The following is a 14,872-nucleotide window of genomic DNA, read 5'->3' as shown; positions in this document are numbered from 1 at the left end:
ATGTATATATAGTGTAGCTGTATACATGTATATAGTGTAGCTGTATATTGTATATATAGTGCTGCTGTATACATGTATATATAGTGTAGCTGTATACATGTATATATAGTGTAGCTGTATATTGTATATATAGTGCTGCTGTATACATGTATATAGTGTAGCTGTATATATAGTGTAGCTGTATATTGGTCAGAGGGTGCAGGTATGTCAGTAGCTTCCCTCCCCCCCCCCCCAGCACATGCCTATGAGGTGGGGGGTGATATTTTGGAGATGTGGAGCACCTTCCCTGTGGTACATCCCCCAGCTCCCGGAGCAGAGGAGGGGGCTCCGCCCGCCACATTGCATCGCAGCGCCCTCCTCTGTGGTGACGTCTCCCGCCACTGCCGCTGTGTGTGTGTGTGTGAGGAGGACAGAGGCGGCAGGGTGACGGCTGCTGAAGATGGTGCTGGCCGTGGCATCATGCCCTCGCAGGCTGGCCAGGCGCTCCCGCTCGGCTATGGCCGCCGCTCTCACCCTGCTCCTCATACAGACCCTCATCGTGTGGAATTTCAGCAGCCTGGATTCTGGAGACGAGCAGAGAGGAGGAGGAGGAGGCAGCAGCACCCGGGAGAAGAGGGACAGGGGCAGCCACAGGGATGAGCTGGGACCCGAGCAGCGCCACAGCACAGGAGCCCTGGTAAGTGCTAGCCTGGGAGCCCCCCAGTGCAGGGGGGTGCAGGACACTGGGCATCAGCCCTGGCACCAGGTGATGCTGGGCACCTGCATGGCTCATGCTGTCTGGATGGACACCCAAGGGACCGCAAACTTTTCCCAGTCTTGTGTCTTAGCTGTTGGGGTTCACCATCCTTACCTGGTATTTGCTTTAGGTGGTCAATGCCACGAGGGCGACTCAAATTTGTGTGGTGGGCACGTTGGCTCATTGGTGAGAGAACTATAGTGTAAGATGGTGGAGATGACATTGGAAAAAAATTTTGTAAATTGGTTCATATTTGGGGTCCTAAACCCCTCCTGGCGTGGAGCGGGTGTCTATCTACATGACTGGCATCCAGAGTGGCACTAGTGATACTGGTAAATGAATGATTGTGTACCAGTATCATTGTGCCACTTATTGTACAGGATTTGTTACAGGGGCGATGAAACTTTTTGCATTTTTTTTTAATTTTGGGGGAAATTGCTCCGTCTGTGGCCCGGCCGCACGTTGTATGGCACGATATGCAAAGCTGGCATCACTGCCACTTGACTGAGTTTGAATAGTCTATTGAAGCAGGCATAGGATGAATGCCATGGAGGCTGCGGGTGTGTGTGTGGAGATTTTTGGGGGGGGGGGGGTTTGGTGCTCAGATCATGTGTGGCCTCTGTTCTGTGGGAGATATCAGACGTGTTGGCGGTGCCACTTCCTCGTGTGATCATGAGAAAGTGACAGAATGACACAGATTGAGATGCAGCGGCCGGGGCTTCCTCTGCCATCTTTACGTCTATGGGAGATGACGGGAAATGGGGGGGGGGGGGTCTACCCTATAGAAAATGTGACGGAGCGGGGTTACTACTATATGTTACTACTATATATTTCATCCTGGCCATAACCATAGGGCGATCAGTACGTGACCCTACATAGGCTTAAAGGGATGTATCTGCCTGTATTTATTTGTTTACATTCTCCTTATTATATATTTATCTAAAGACATCCTTTCCCTATTATGTTCTGTGTCTAGACTCCTCTTCTCCGTCCTCCTAGTATTTGATGTCCTTGACAGTTTTTGTAGGGGGAGAGCTTGTACCTGTTGACTGATGTAGCAGAGCTGAGTTGTCGGTAGACGCTGAAAGAAAATGTACTTTTAAGTTATATATGTTTTTTTTTAAACAAACCTCATAAATTATGTTATTACTATGCAGAACCCTCCAGTCCTATAGGGTGCAATGAAATATTCATCTCTAATACCTGAGCAGAAGGGATTAGTCATAGTATAGGAGCCAAATTTTTTGGCGGTGAGTGAGTATATGTGGGGGGGGGGGGGGGACTACAACCCCCAGTGTAATTTGTTTCCGACATGTGATCATTGGTTGTGTCTATGAGTGGTTTGACTTTTAGCAGCCGGCTCCTGTACCTGTAGTAGGTGACAGCGGGGAGCCTGTACTTAATGTCACCACTGAGGAGGGGATTAAGAGCGCAGACTGTCAGCTGTAATCTGTTACCTACACCCCCACTTAGGCTCTCGAGAAGCAAGAGGAGCGTAAATTGAAGACAGATTTTAAGAACAATGACACAATACTTTGGTGGTGACTGGAGAACACGATGGAAATATTGAGAACACTTTATAATATGTTCAGTTTATCCAGTTTTATAATTGTGTCCTGGTTTCAATTGGAGAAAAAAAAAGAACATTCTAAGAACAATAGAAAGAAGAAATCTCCCCCCAAAAAGTTAACCAAACTTACTAGTAGAGAAGTGGGAAAGATGAGTTATCAACAGATTTTTGCAGACTGGGGGGAAAAAATGAAACAGTCATAACTTGGCTTCCCGGGTGCATTCAACACGTTAAGTTTTTCCAGGTACAGTTTTTGATGTCCAGTTTTTATATGTTCTGACCCATTGTGATCCACACCTGCTTTTGGCTCCAAAAACTACATCTGAAAAACCGAACGCTTGAATGCACCCTCAGGAGCATGGAAAAGCTGGGTGGCCGCTACAATTTTTAAGATGAAATGGCGATCGTTAAGTGTTTAAAGGGCGTATTCACATGGACAGGTAGTGTGGAAGACTTTAGTCTTGTGCCTTTGTTTGCAAATGTTTTGCTCAAAACTATATTTTTTACCACACATACACATATATATATACGGTATATATATATATATATATATTCAGTGTTGCCAAGATTTCTGACTGTCTTACTAAGACGCTGTTCACACTGGGTAATGCTCAAAACCCTGATGAACACAATCTTCTAACTGTTGACTGCCATAAACGGGCAACTCAAGGACTTCTAATATTGATGCAGTACAAATTCCTTAAGAAGACCACCAAACACTACATTAAGAATTGATCTTCTAGGGGTGGTCTTTTCAAAGACGATAATGTATGGGAGACCTGAAAATCTATGTCAGGAAATCCAGACTGGATGAAGGGACTAGTCTTCAATAAACCTGATCTTTTGGAGAAGTTTTGCTTGTTTTTAGGATAAATTCCATTTAAAGGATGTCCTTCACCAGATTTTACTTTATTAATCTACTCTGGTTCTGTAGTTTCACTGAACCAAAAGCCTCAAATGAAAGTTGATGAGCTTGGTATCTTTACTATGACACCAAAATCATGTTTCTAGATGCTATAGAACCCAAGATATGAGTGACTAAAGTGATACTCCCCTGCAGTCTCTAAACTTGACTCATCTCAGGCAAATATGACTCTTCTCTGCTCATGCACATGAATTTAGAGCAGATTTTTTTTTTATAAGTAAACAGATGAGATGTCACTTAAAAGAGAGAATTGCAGAAAGGACATTTCATACCATTCCTGGGGATCTAAATAAGGTAAAATCTGGTTACAGTGTCTAACTCTTGTTGCGTGTCCATTATGATTTCTCCAGTTAATACAAAAATGCAATTACCAGTTGTCAGGAAATGCTGGGAGTTGTAGTTGTAGACAATAATTGATAGTTCTCCTTTAGGTATTAATGGAATCTTTTGTGTGATACAATGTATTGTCTGCATGATATACTATGTGTAAGCCATAAAGTGACAGTCTGTATCCATCATAGTCAGTCGTAGATCCTGGTTAGTACAAATGCTCTATAAAGCAGGTCCAGTATCTCCAGTGCCCCCCAGTATACCTCTGCTCCCCATTGTTTCCCTTCTCTACTCTGAGTCCACAAAAAAGACATTTCCAGCATCACAACAGTAGAGTGTGCAGCGGCTTCAGTCCATACCATTAACCACAGGGCACTTTTCTAAGAGTGCAATTTTCCAATAGCATCTGACAGATGTTGTCTGTGAGTGGATTTGTATTACAGTTATTCTCTTTCCTTTGAGAGGATGTGAGATTGCAATATTTCTACTGAAACTAGTAGCGGGGTCCCTGATTTCTCAGTGTAACAACTGTTTGTGGAGCCGTTAGACTCCATCTCACCATAATGGGGATACGCAGTGTGCAGAACATTGCCCCGCGCCTGCCCAGGGCTGCATTGTATTTCTAACTTTCAAATTTTCACGTCAGAGAAAAAAAATTTGACTTGTATTTATCTATATATCATATTTCTCTATATCTATCTATCTATCTATCTATCTACCTACAAACCTATCTCTTATCTATCTACTTACTGACCAACCTACCCACCCTTATCTATCTGTCTATCTATCTATCTATCTATCTATCTATCTATCTATCTATCTATCTATCTATCTATCTATCTACCAACCTATCTCTTATCTATCTACTTACTGACCAACCTACCCACCCTTATCTATCTATCTATCTATCTATCTATCTATCTATCTATCTATCTATCTATCTATCTACCAACCTATCTCTTATCTATCTACTTACTGACCAACCTACCCACCCTTATCTATCTATCTATCTATCTATCTATGTGTCTATCTATCTATCTATCTATCTATCTATCTATCTATCTATCTATCTATCTATCTATGTGTCTATCTATCTATCTATCTATCTATCTATCTATCTATCTATCTATCTATCTACCAACCTATCTCTTATCTATCTACTTACTGACCAACCTACCCACCCTTATCTATCTATCTATCTATCTATCTATCTATCTATCTATCTATGTGTCTATCTATCTATCTATCTATATATCTATCTATCTATCTATCTATGTGTCTATCTATCTATCTATCTATCTATCTATCTACCAACCTATCTCTTATCTATCTACTTACTGACCAACCTACCCACCCTAATCTATCTATCTGTCTGTCTATCTATCTATCTATCTACCAACCTATCTCTTATCTATCTACTTACTGACCAACCTACCCACCCTTATCTATCTATCTATCTATCTATCTATCTATCTATCTATCTATCTATCTATCTATCTATCTATCTATCTATCTATCTATCTATGTGTCTATCTATCTATCTATCTATCTATGTGTCTATCTATCTATCTATCTATCTATCTACCAACCTATCTCTTATCTATCTACTTACTGACCAACCTACCCACCCTAATCTATCTATCTGTCTGTCTATCTATCTATCTATCTATCTACCAACCTATCTCTTATCTATCTACTTACTGACCAACCTACCCACCCTTATCTATCTATCTATCTATCTATCTATCTATCTATCTATCTATCTATCTATCTACCAACCTATCTCTTATCTATCTACTTACTGACCAACCTACCCACCCTAATCTATCTATCTATCTATCTATCTATCTATCTATCTATCTATCTATCTATCTATCTATCTACCAACCTATCTCTTATCTATCTACTTACTGACCAACCTACCCACCCTTATCTATCTATCTATCTATCTATCTATCTATCTATCTCCTTTCTATATATTTATGTCTATCTTATATCTTTCTGTCTATCTGGGAATCAATGTGTCTGTCAATTTATCTCAGATCACATGGACAATGAGAATTTTCAATCCTCTTTTCTATATATATCTAGCCGTCTGTATTATATCTTTCTATCAGCACATCTTATAGCTATATATCTGTCTATATCAAATTGTCATCTATCTATCTACCGATCTCTCATCTATCTATCTCATGTGTATCTATATATCTATGATCTATATAACAATCTTTATACCTCACAGACTATAAGAGGGGGTTGCATAGACAGTATGGCGACTCTTGTACCTACCTATAAGTTTAGGGTTACACCTGGTTGAGCCTGTCACATATGTAAAAAGAACATTAGGGGAAGGAGCGTTGATCATGTTGTAAGCCCTAAAGCCAGGATTTCATTGTGCTACCAGTGTGAATACAGCCGTAAGAATCCCATAAATTGTACATTTGGAAGATTTTCTCCCACTCAAACAAGACATTTACTATTCACTAAAGTCAACATGACTCAGCCATAGACAGTCATCCGAAAAACACAGCTCCTGTGTTCCAGGATTGGGAACCTTCCATATAACATAAGTGTGAGGGATTTATCAGGACTGGTGCAATGGAAAACTAAAGCAGTTGCTCTTAGCAACCAATCCAATTGTAGATTTCATTTTCCAAAGCCAGATTTGAAATGAAAAAAAACTAAATCATTCAATCTAATCAGCTCCTCTTGCTCTATCACCCACATACATAGAACACTATTTACAATCTGCTCAGCTCCTCCTGTTCTATAACATGCTGCCTGTATATAGAACACTATGTACAATCTGCTTAGCTCCTCCTGCTCTATAACATGCAGCCTGCAAATAGGAGACTATGTACAATCTTCTTAGCTCCTCCTGCTCTATAACATGCTGCCCACAAATAAGAGACTATGTACAATCTTCTCAGCTGCCCCTGCTCTACAATATGCTACCTGCAGATATTACATGATGTACAATATGCTAAGCTCCTCCTGCTCTACAACATGTTGCCTGCAGATATTACACTAAGTACAATATGCTCTGCTCCCCCTGCTATATAACATGCTGCCTGCAGATATTACACTAAGTACAATATGCTAAGCTCCTCCTGCTCTACAACATGTTGCCTGCAGATATTACACTAAGTACAATATGCTCTGCTCCCCCTGCTATATAACATGCTGCCTGCAGATATTACACTAAGTACAATATGCTCTGCTCCCCCTGCTATATAACATGCTGCCTGCAGATATTACACTAAGTACAATATGCTAAGCTCCTCCTGCTCTACAACATGTTGCCTGCAGATATTACACTAAGTACAATATGCTCTGCTCCCCCTGCTATATAACATGCTGCCTGCAGATATTACACTTAGTACAATATGCTCTGCTCCCCCTGCTCTATAACAAGCTGCCTGCAGATCGGGTTATAATTTCAATGTGACAGGTTTCCTTCAGTCATAGAGCAGCAGTGCAATGTGAAAACACCTAGCGTCTCCTAAATACCTGCTAATGGGGCTGTGCTGCCGTTCATTTATTATGGGCTGTCTGACATGAATGTTTCTGTTACTCTCTTAAGAATGAATCTGTTTAACAGTTGTATTATTTAAATATCAGACCCGACGATTTCAGGCAATTAGTGAAGAATAATCAAGTGTTTGTTGTGATTGTAGAAGACAAGAGATTTAACGTCCCAACAAAGCAGGAACGTAACGTATACAGCGGGACGCAAGACGATGGGAATCACACTGATGACATGTAATACAAAGGACGGGGAATTATTAGACTGTCATAAGAGAATATCATACTAGGGGTTTATGCAAATGTGTATTTAAAGGGGGGGGGGGACTCTGTCAATTTTGGGGACTTTTCTAGTATGATATTACTACGTCTTACAAAATTGTTGCTTATCATAGGATGTTAAAGGTGACCACATCCTTTCCTCATCCAATCCCTTTCCTTCCACGGTTGAACTTGAAGGACAACATATGTCTTTGTGACTTTGTAACTTGTCGTATGTAACTTGTACAAATCATTGGATTTACATATTACATATAAATGTAGTCATTTTTTTATGATGTGTTAAATGTTAGGGCAGCTACAGGGAGAGCTATAAAATAAAATATGAACCTAGATTCACTTTTCTTTTACACTCCGTTCCAGCACTGCGGCTCCCATCCCTTCTGGTGGCATGCAGGGGCCTCAGCAATGATGGGTTATTGATTGAGGGCACCTGATCGCTGCAGGTTGTCACAGGTCTCCTCTGAACATCGCCATGTTTGGCTGAGGGGAGGTTTTATGAATCACACATTACCACCTCAAAACAGTGCAAACAGAGACGGACAGGAACTGCAGTGCTGGAACAGAGCTTCTTTTAATATTTTATAGCCTCTCCTGCAGCTGGACACTAATTTCTCCAAACTAGTCAACCCCTTTAAGACCATTCAACCAGTCATTAAGAGTAGTAGTCATAGGTTCTCTGCCTCATGTTGCAATCTATAGGCATAGTCTACTCTTTCCATGTTGGGTCCTGCTGCAAATCTGAGTCTATTGTAGACGACACCTATAACCTTTGTCTTTAAAAGGTGAAGGATTGGATTTCCAGGATAATTTTAGAATTGCAGGCAAAGAGCTGCGTAAACCATTGAGTTTATTTTGGTAGAACCTGCTGGGGATGTCTTGGAGTTTATTGCTATTCTTAAAGAAGAGTCCACATAGACTGGATTCCTAGGATACACCCGGCCCGGGAGTTGTGTACCGGGTTATACTGGGTGTAAATAACTGTTGTATATTATTCTTTACACTACGGTGCTATCTTGAGCTTGTCTACAGGCTGCCAGGAGAAGTGTGAAAATCTGCGCGCCTGTCTCTCTGTAACTCTCATTCATTCTGTAAGGTGTTCACTGCAAGGGGAAAAAAAGGACATTTCTAAATTTGTATCTGTGAGTAGACATCATGTTGAGTTACTATTTGCTACACAAAGGATATATCCATGCATCACATAAATTTTATTGAAATACTGTAATACTTGATACCTCCTGTGGGGGTGCTGTTGTGTATCTGTATACTTCCCGCCAGGTCTTGGTCTTGGGTAACAGCGGTCTGGTTGATTTTAGTGGACTTGTTTACAGCACGGTGGCTTAGTGGTTAGCATTACAGCCTTGCAGCGCTGGTGACCTGGGTTCAAGTCCCAGGGTCAACATCTGTAAATAGTTTGTTTGTTCTCTCCGGGTCCTCCGGTTTCCTCCCACACTCCAGAACATACTGGTAGGTTGATTAGATTGTGAGCTCCATTGGGGAGCTCCATTTGTTTGTTCTCTCTGTGTTTGTGTGGGTTTCCTCCGGGTCCTCCGGTTTCCTCCTACACTCCAAAACATACTGGTAGGTTGATTAGATTGTGAGCCCCATTGGGGACAGGGACCGATCTGGCAAGCTGTGTGCAACGCTACAGACTATGTGTGTGCTATATAAATAAAGGAATTATTATTATTATTACAACTAAATGAGCGCCCTATGTTACTTGTGCTCCAAATATGTAAAAAAAAAAAACAGTGCCCCCTAATGGATAAAATAAACATGCAATAAAAGTAAAGATTTACTAAATTGCATATAATTATCTATATACTAATTTCTTTTAAAGAAGCTCCATCGTCCCGATTCCAAAGTATAGATTTCCTGTTCACCACAGATGTACTACTACCTTGACCTTTACTTGGCAAGTGCTTGTAATCTTGTAAGATACTGTACAAAACTGCCTAGAAGAAAAAATGCCTTTTTAGCCTTTTGATCGACACCAGGACCATTGCTTTACTTTGTAAATATTTACCATCTCTAAAGTTCATTCACAAATGAAATGAATAATCTGATTATGAGCTCCGCCTCCAGATTATCATAATAATTTGGGGTATTTCCTATATCTAAAGATGATTTATTACCCCTCTGTTTATTTATAAAATATTTCCCAATCATAATTCTGAATATTTGGTTTAATGAATTTAAAGTACCTCTTTATCGTACTCCTACTGGAGTAAAGCCCCCTCTTATTAATAGGATGTGTCCCTTTATAGCATGTTATTGTCAGCAGAGTAACAAAATTTCAACAAAATGTTAAAAATGAATGGTGCAGATGATAATAGTAAACTTTGTAATATACTTTATTATAGAAATCTTTTCCTGTGCCCTTCTTTTCCCCTTGCCTTTCTTCCTTATTTAAGCAGTTTGTGTAAATCAACTCTCTGTATTGTATCCACTGACAGCTGAAGGATCAAGGATTCTGATAAAGGGTCTGATGACTTGAAGGAAATCTACAGTTGTTAAACATTATTATATTTATATGCAAATTAGCTTCAGAGGATACTCAGGGCATGGAGTAGCCTCTTTAAGCTCCCAGGGCTAAGGCTACTCCATGCCCTAGTAGCCCTGCAGATTCGCCTTCCATGCCACGTGTGGCACAGGCTGTGGATTTTCGTCCAGGGTTACTAGCCCAAACAAACCTTCTCACATTGTTCACCACAGGAGAAGGAAGTGGTCAAACTGGCCAAACTTTGCATGTGTGATGAATGATTGCGAGACGACACATTAGTAGTACATCGCTGATACCATTGAATACTAGCAGAGGGGCACGATTATGGAGTTAAAAAATGAATACTTGCCGTGATCAGACTGTACAGTGGGCACCTGATGTGATCTCACCGTCCAGTGGGCATTTGCCATAATTGGACTGCCTTGTGGGCATTTGATGTGATTGGACCGCCCAGTGGGCACTTGCTGTAATTAGAACACCCAATGAGCACTTCCTATGATTGGACTGTCCAGTGGGCACTAACCTTGGACCTAACTTTGGACCACTTGCTGTGATTGGAGTACCCAGTGAGCCATGCCTTTGTTAAACAGCCTTGTGGGCACTTGCTGTGATCTGACCTCCTGGTGGGCACTTGCTGCGATCAGATCTCCCGGTGGGCACTTGCTGCGATCAGATCTCCCGGTGGGCACTTGCTGCGATCAGACCTCCCGGTGGGCACTTGCTGCGGTCAGACCTCCCGGTGGGCACTTGCTGCGGTCAGACCTCCCGGTGGGCACTTGCTGCGGTCAGACCTCCCGGTGGGCACTTGCTGCGGTCAGACCTCCCGGTGGGCACTTGCTGCGGTCAGACCTCCCGGTGGGCACTTGCTGCGGTCAGACCTCCCGGTGGGCACTTGCTGCGGTCAGACCTCCCGGTGGGCACTTGCTGCGGTCAGACCTCCCGGTGGGCACTTGCTGCGGTCAGACCTCCCGGTGGGCACTTGCTGCGGTCAGACCTCCCGGTGGGCACTTGTTGCGGTCAGACCTCCCGGTGGACAGTTGTTGTCTTGGCATATCTTGACTTGTGGGCACCCTTCTATGATTAGAGTACTGAGGGAGCCATGCTTTCATTAAACAGCCCCCCTTCAAGAGAGAGATTTTTTTTTTTTAATGAAAATGTTATATTTAAAGTAATTATATTTATACTTTTTTCATTTTTTTCATAACCATTTTTTTTTTTCGACAACGTTGTGGGCGCTTTGCTTAATATTTATAGCCAAAAAGGGCAATTTGCAAGTAAATTCCTGTTAAAATAACCATTAATGGAACGCTTTCTCACATGTTAGGAAAATAGTAAGGAAGGTGTGAAACGAGCGCTTTGGATAATCGGTTTGACAGCCATTTTGCACCATCTTGTTTGAATGCATTGTCTTACGCAGCCTCGGGGTGGGAGTCAATGAGGTGAACGGGAAAGTGAGATGTGAATGCTAATATGGAGACACCTATCCAGTGCACATAGAGAGACCCCATCTGCTGCCTTCTGCCATGGAAATATATAGGGGTGGGGGGGTTTATTAATGTCATATGTCATGAAGTACCATAGGGTTTTTAGCATCCGCCGTTAAAAGTCATTGCACAAATGCCGAGGCGTCTGCTCATTGAGATGTAACTCTTGCCTGGTGCTATTAAATAAGGTTTTTATGCAAACTACTTCTGTCTTCTTAGCGCTTATGAAAACATGGATCGCAGCAGCCGGATATTTTCGACACTCGTTCTAATTAGGAGCCACTAATTGGTTTTGTATTAACAAAATGTCGACAGGATTGCATTTTTCAAATCCCGGATCTTTACGAACGAAGGGAAAATATTGGTTTCCTTTTTTGCAATGATGGAATTGGAGAAACCTGACTTCAATAACTCTCCCTACCCAAGCAATTTCCAAATTGTCTTTTCAGCAACTGGTAATTAATGTATGTTCCAAAATGCTAAGCGCCATTTTACACCCGCGCCATAAATGCTGTTTGCTTTATTGTACAATTCTGGGTAAAAAAAAAAAAATTTCTTAGTTGGTTTGAGTAAATTAGCTCAATTTCTAATGTCTTCTGGCAGAGACTGCTGACGCACAGAACTGTTTAGTGGGGCACATTTACTTACCCGTCCGGAAAAGTTCACCAAAAGTGCATTGTTCGACGATCATGTACTGTGCTGCGATTCACTAAGATCGTGCGCCCGATATCCTGCATGTGTCGCTTCCGCGCTCAGGTCCGCCAGAGTTTACCTTCTTCTTCCCGGTGCATGTAAGGGCTTGATCTTGTGACACAATTTGATATCCTGCGCTCAGTCCGAATCAGTCGGATTGTCTGATGGCACGCCTCCGAATTTCTGTGCGCAGCTGCACCACAATCCGATTGTGTGCGACACAATCCTCTGTTAAATACCTGTCACTGTCATGCAAAACCCGAAAACGTCGGAAAATCCAACAAAAGTGCAACTGCGACCCTTAGTAAATAAGCCCCACTGTGTCTATAGACTGCCGGGGAAATTTATATCAGTTCAGTTAATGAGGGAGCCAGTTTTAAAGGGTTTTTCCATGCTAATAACATGGATGACCTATTCAAAGGATTGGACATTGATATCGGATTTGGGGAAGGTCCAACACCCAGTGCTCCTATAGAGCAGCTGATAAACTGAGAATAGAAGCAGAGACAGACAGCGCCATTCTTAGTGTAGTGTCCGAACCAAGTAGCTTCTGGTTAGATCTTACAGCAGAGGGGAGGGGCTGTGGAGCTGTTTGAAAGCAGCTATCTAAGAATACAGCAGTGTGAGGAGACTTTTTCATTCCTTCACATCCAGCTACAATTGTAAGATATAAATGCATTTTTCACGGATTGTTCACAATCCTGCTGCTAGTAACATCACACCCAAAGGTGTAAAGACACAGATCTCCAGGGGTAATACCTAACACTGTCTGTTGTATCGTCAAAATTGCTGCCAGACTTGCTGCGCCATTCTTCGTGTAGTGACTGAACCATGTCACTGCAGCTTAGCTCCCATGAGCTAGCTCACATGAGTAAATGCTGATACTGAGAACTGAGGGATCATGGGAGTTGTAGTGTCCTGTGGCGCCATCTTGGAGATAACTTTACCTATTTTAGAAAGCCCATAAAATTCAATCATAAAAGTAAACTATAGTAAAAAGTAAATGACACTGCATTTTATTGTATTTAATTAATTTATAGCATTATGGGTTTTTGTATCAGACATTCTTATTCCCGGAGTACCCCTTTAAGGAAATATACTGTAGCGTGGAGAGTCTATAATATCCATTTTCTCTAATATGTAGAATATAAGGATTTGTAGAGCTGCAGTGAATGACGTGTGTGTATAACTATACCTGGCACTCCACAATATTCATGTCATTCAGCTTCTTATCTGAACCTGGAGCCGCTCTCCCAGTAAGTCACCCCGTCACATATCGTCACAGTAACAAGTCACGTTACAACAGGGACCAGTCGCTCACAAACCGGATCCTAATTAATTGAGAGCATTACGCGTGGACAATTTGCTTTGTATTTTGTGTGAGAGCTTATTGCAGATGTTCTGCTTTTTTTGAGCTGAATACCTATTCATTTGCTTGTTTCTGCCTGAGAGCCAGCTGTTCCAGAAAAAAGCATACACAAATCCCATTTACTTGTCATGAAATATTGCAGATGGCAGCGTTTACACTGTAAAATACCCTCATTACCTGCCATTTGTTTCATTTATACTGGGAATTATTTCTCGCAGAGCTTCTCCTGATGAACAAAAGGAATTTCCTATTGAAAGAGACTAAATAAAGATAAAGCAGAGTGTACTCATAATACTGCCCTATGTGTAAATGGGGGTAGATGGTGTTTATTTACATGGCAGTAATACATCACAGATACCTCATTATTGCAGACACTGCGCTTTATTCAGATGGATTTAAAGGCGATCTTCATTTATTTTGTCTCCTTGTAGCTTCCCTTTACACAGACAACATGTAGTGTAACTTATACTATATCTACTGTATTTTTTAGACTATAAGGCGCACCGGATTATAAGGCGCACCATCAATAAATGCCTGCTAAAATGTCTAAGTTCATATATAAGGCGCACCGGATTATTAGGCGCACCTGAATATAAGGATGAACCATGGCAGACCTGTGCACAGTTCAAAGCAGCTGTGGTCTGTAAGTATGGTTCATATATAAGGCGCACTGGACTATAAGGTGCAACTTTGATTTCTGAAAGAATCCAGGGCTTTTTGTTTGCCTTATAATCCGAAAAATACGGTAGTTCCTGCCTTTTACACCTTTTATTTCATATTTATACTCATGTTACTAACATGGGTTACTACAGCTTTAAGTGTCTCCATGGTAACAGACTACAAAGACTGTAGTCATACTTTCTTCCTTCTTGATAACCTACCAAGTCTATGTTAATTAGAAATAGGGGGCCAATAGAAGGGACTGTGTAGAAATAGACCACACATAGAATTTGCAGTCTGTTACAATGAAGACACACAGGTGTCAATGAACACGATCTAGAACCTTTAATTATGATTATGATTTTTTAATTATAAATCATTCAATAATCATCAATAATCAATCGGTTTCAGATATAGCCTTTAACTTTAGCTAGTGTTTGAGTGGAGACTCACCTTGACAATGCTCATAAATAGCAGAACTATTTACCTTAAAGGAAGTCTCTGGTTAGTAGCTTCATGACTGTGAAAAATGTATTTATTTTCCACTACTGTAGCTACAATTGAGCGCTGTGATGCTTCAATGTGTGAGATCTCTTCTCTTTATATAACAGAACTGCTCCCATCTAAGAGAGTAGATCAGGCTTCTGGTTAGATCTTACAGCAGAGGGGCATGGAGGATGCGTCTCTTCTTCCTGCTTTCAATCTACGGTTTTGAGGACCCTTGGAGGACCTTCAAAGGTCCCTAAATGGCTACTGTTAGAGCAGGAATTGATATACAAGGATTTTATGGGTGAAGGC

General features: G+C 41.4%; 1 protein-coding gene across 1 annotated transcript in view; it reads left to right on the top strand.

Moving 5' to 3' along the window:
* The first annotated feature begins 348 nt into the window (after positions 1–348).
* The window catches only part of XYLT1 (xylosyltransferase 1), a 211,761-nt gene continuing 197,237 nt past the window's right edge, over positions 349–14,872 (top strand). The window contains exon 1 of the mRNA XM_072120641.1: positions 349–676. Coding sequence (XP_071976742.1) covers positions 440–676 — 237 coding nt within the window. The 5' untranslated portion in view covers positions 349–439. The remainder of the gene's footprint in view (positions 677–14,872) is intronic.

Source organism: Engystomops pustulosus, chromosome 8, assembly GCF_040894005.1.
Source record: "Engystomops pustulosus chromosome 8, aEngPut4.maternal, whole genome shotgun sequence".
Lineage (NCBI taxonomy): Eukaryota > Metazoa > Chordata > Amphibia > Anura > Leptodactylidae > Engystomops > Engystomops pustulosus.
This window is presented reverse-complemented; position numbering and strand designations above follow the sequence as displayed.